This window comes from Bison bison, unplaced genomic scaffold, assembly GCF_000754665.1.
Source record: "Bison bison bison isolate TAMUID 2011002044 unplaced genomic scaffold, Bison_UMD1.0 scf7180017864105, whole genome shotgun sequence".
NCBI lineage: Eukaryota > Metazoa > Chordata > Mammalia > Artiodactyla > Bovidae > Bison > Bison bison.
This window is the reverse complement of record NW_011494677.1, coordinates 13,251,695-13,253,727: the sequence shown is the minus strand read 5'-3', so window position 1 is coordinate 13,253,727 and position 2,033 is coordinate 13,251,695. Positions and strand designations below refer to the sequence as shown.

General features: G+C 42.3%; 1 protein-coding gene across 1 annotated transcript; it reads right to left on the bottom strand.

Moving 5' to 3' along the window:
* Positions 1 to 434: 434 nt before the first annotated feature.
* On the bottom strand, positions 435 to 1,026 carry LOC104987778 (histone H2B type 1-like). The gene is made up of 2 exons (XM_010838844.1): positions 843 to 1,026; positions 435 to 652 (listed from the first exon to the last, which is right to left on the bottom strand). The coding sequence occupies exons 1-2, from the start codon at positions 1,015 to 1,017 to the stop codon at positions 447 to 449; spliced, it is 381 nt and encodes a 126-aa protein (XP_010837146.1). The 5' UTR covers positions 1,018 to 1,026; the 3' UTR covers positions 435 to 446.
* Positions 1,027 to 2,033: the final 1,007 nt, after the last annotated feature.

Below are 2,033 nucleotides of genomic sequence, written 5' to 3'. Positions count from 1 at the left end.
GATGTAGTTAAAATGCTCACTTTATGTAATTTTCATTATTATTTTATAATTAGATAAGATGAAATCTTTAGCAGCTCATTTGTATATCTTAGGGTTCTGTTTTATTTCCTATTTAAGAAATTCCAATATGACCAAGATCATGTCTTTTAAGACCAAAAGACTAAAAAGCTGTAAGACTGAAAGATATAACCGTCGACATAGTTGAACTTCTTAATACAGAAATGAAAAAAGAATCTGAAAATGCTCAAATGGGATTTTGATGTTTTAATATGTAATTATAAAATTATAATAAAATCACCTAAGTGAAGTTGCTCAGTCGTGTCTGACTCTTAGTGACCCCATGGACTACAGCTCACCAGGCCCTCCGTCCATGGGGTTTTCCAGGCAAGAGTACTGGAGTGGGATGCCACTGCCTTCTCCGTTAACAGCAGCTAGGCATATTATACTTACTTGGAGCTGGTATACTTGGTGAGAGCCTTAGTGCCCTGGGACACGGCGTGCTTGGCCAGCCCCCCAGGTAGCAGCAAGCGCACGGCGGTCTGGATCTCCCTGGATGTGATAGTCGAGCGCTTGTTGTAATGCGCCAGGCACGATGCCTCGCCAGCGATGCGCTTGAAAATGTCGTTGACAAAGGAGTTCATGATTCCCATGGAGGGATTGGGGGCAGGAGGAGAAGGGGACAACAGAGGATGAGGTGGCTGGATGGCATCACTGACTCAATGGACGTGAGTCTGAGTGAACTCCGGGAGTTGGTGATGGACAGGGAGGCCTGGCATGCTGCGATTCATGGGGTCACGAAGAGTCGGACACGACTGAGTGACTGATCTGATCTGATCTGATGGCCTTGGACGAGAAGCCAGTGTCCGGATGAACTTGCTTCAGCACCTTGTACACGTACACGGAATAGCTCTCCTTGCGGCTGCGCTTGCGCTTCTTGCCGTCCTTCTTCTGGGCCTTGGTCACAGCTTTTTTAGAGCCCTTTCTAGGAGCAGGAGCAGACTTAGCCGGTTCAGGCATGTCTATAATGACAACACCCAACAGCACAGAATGATATTGAATCACCTAAAGCCAGTATTTAAACCATAAATAGAGGGAAGCTGAGAAAAACACATGCATTTGGGGAATTATAATTAAACTGAAAAAAATTCAAATAATGCAGCTTCCCAGGTGGTGCTGGTGGTAAAGAACCCACCTGCCAATGCAGGACACATAAGAGACATGGGTTCAGTCCTGGGTCAGGAAGATCTCCTAGAGGAAGGCGTGGCAACCCATTCCAGTATTCTCACCTGGAGAATTCCTAGGAGAGAAGAGCCTGATGGGCTACAGTCCACAGGGTCACAAAGAGTCAGACATGACTAAAGAGACTTCACAAAGAGCTGTAAAAAAATAAAATTAGAAAGGTCAATTGTTACCTTTTATCTGCAAATAACCATTAAAAGTAATTATCAGCTAAATAAGTATTTATGTACTGCTTTCCTTCTCTATCAGGTATTGAAAGGATGTAAAGATAGACTGGATTCAAGCTTTCCTGTGTTCTTGAAATTTTGGGGTTTATGGTAGAGATGATGCATGTATGTAGATAAGAAAATATGATAAACTAAAGTTTCAAGAAATCATGAGAAAAAACATGAGCTATATGATTCTGGAAATAATGGAGCCCAGTTGTCATTTGGAAGAGAAGTAAGTTGAATTTAGGCAAGGAATCGTCACTGGTCAGACATGGAAAATGAAGAAGGCTAGGTGGTGGCTTGATTGTCAAGGTGCTTGTTACCGCCTGGAAAACATATATAAATCATATGAAACTAAGATATCACGTGAGATTGGGTTGAAAATCTGTGAATTAAAGTGACACATGGAATGAATTTGTAGTTGAAAGAAATGTGAGATTACTTCTGGGTGGAGTGGCCAGGGAAAGTTTGACTGATCAATGTAGCACTTGAATTAAGCTTCAAAGATCTTGTTGGCTTGTGGTAAAAGACGAGCAGATGGAAAAGCATTATAGCTAGGTGGAACAACATTTATTTGTTCAATTC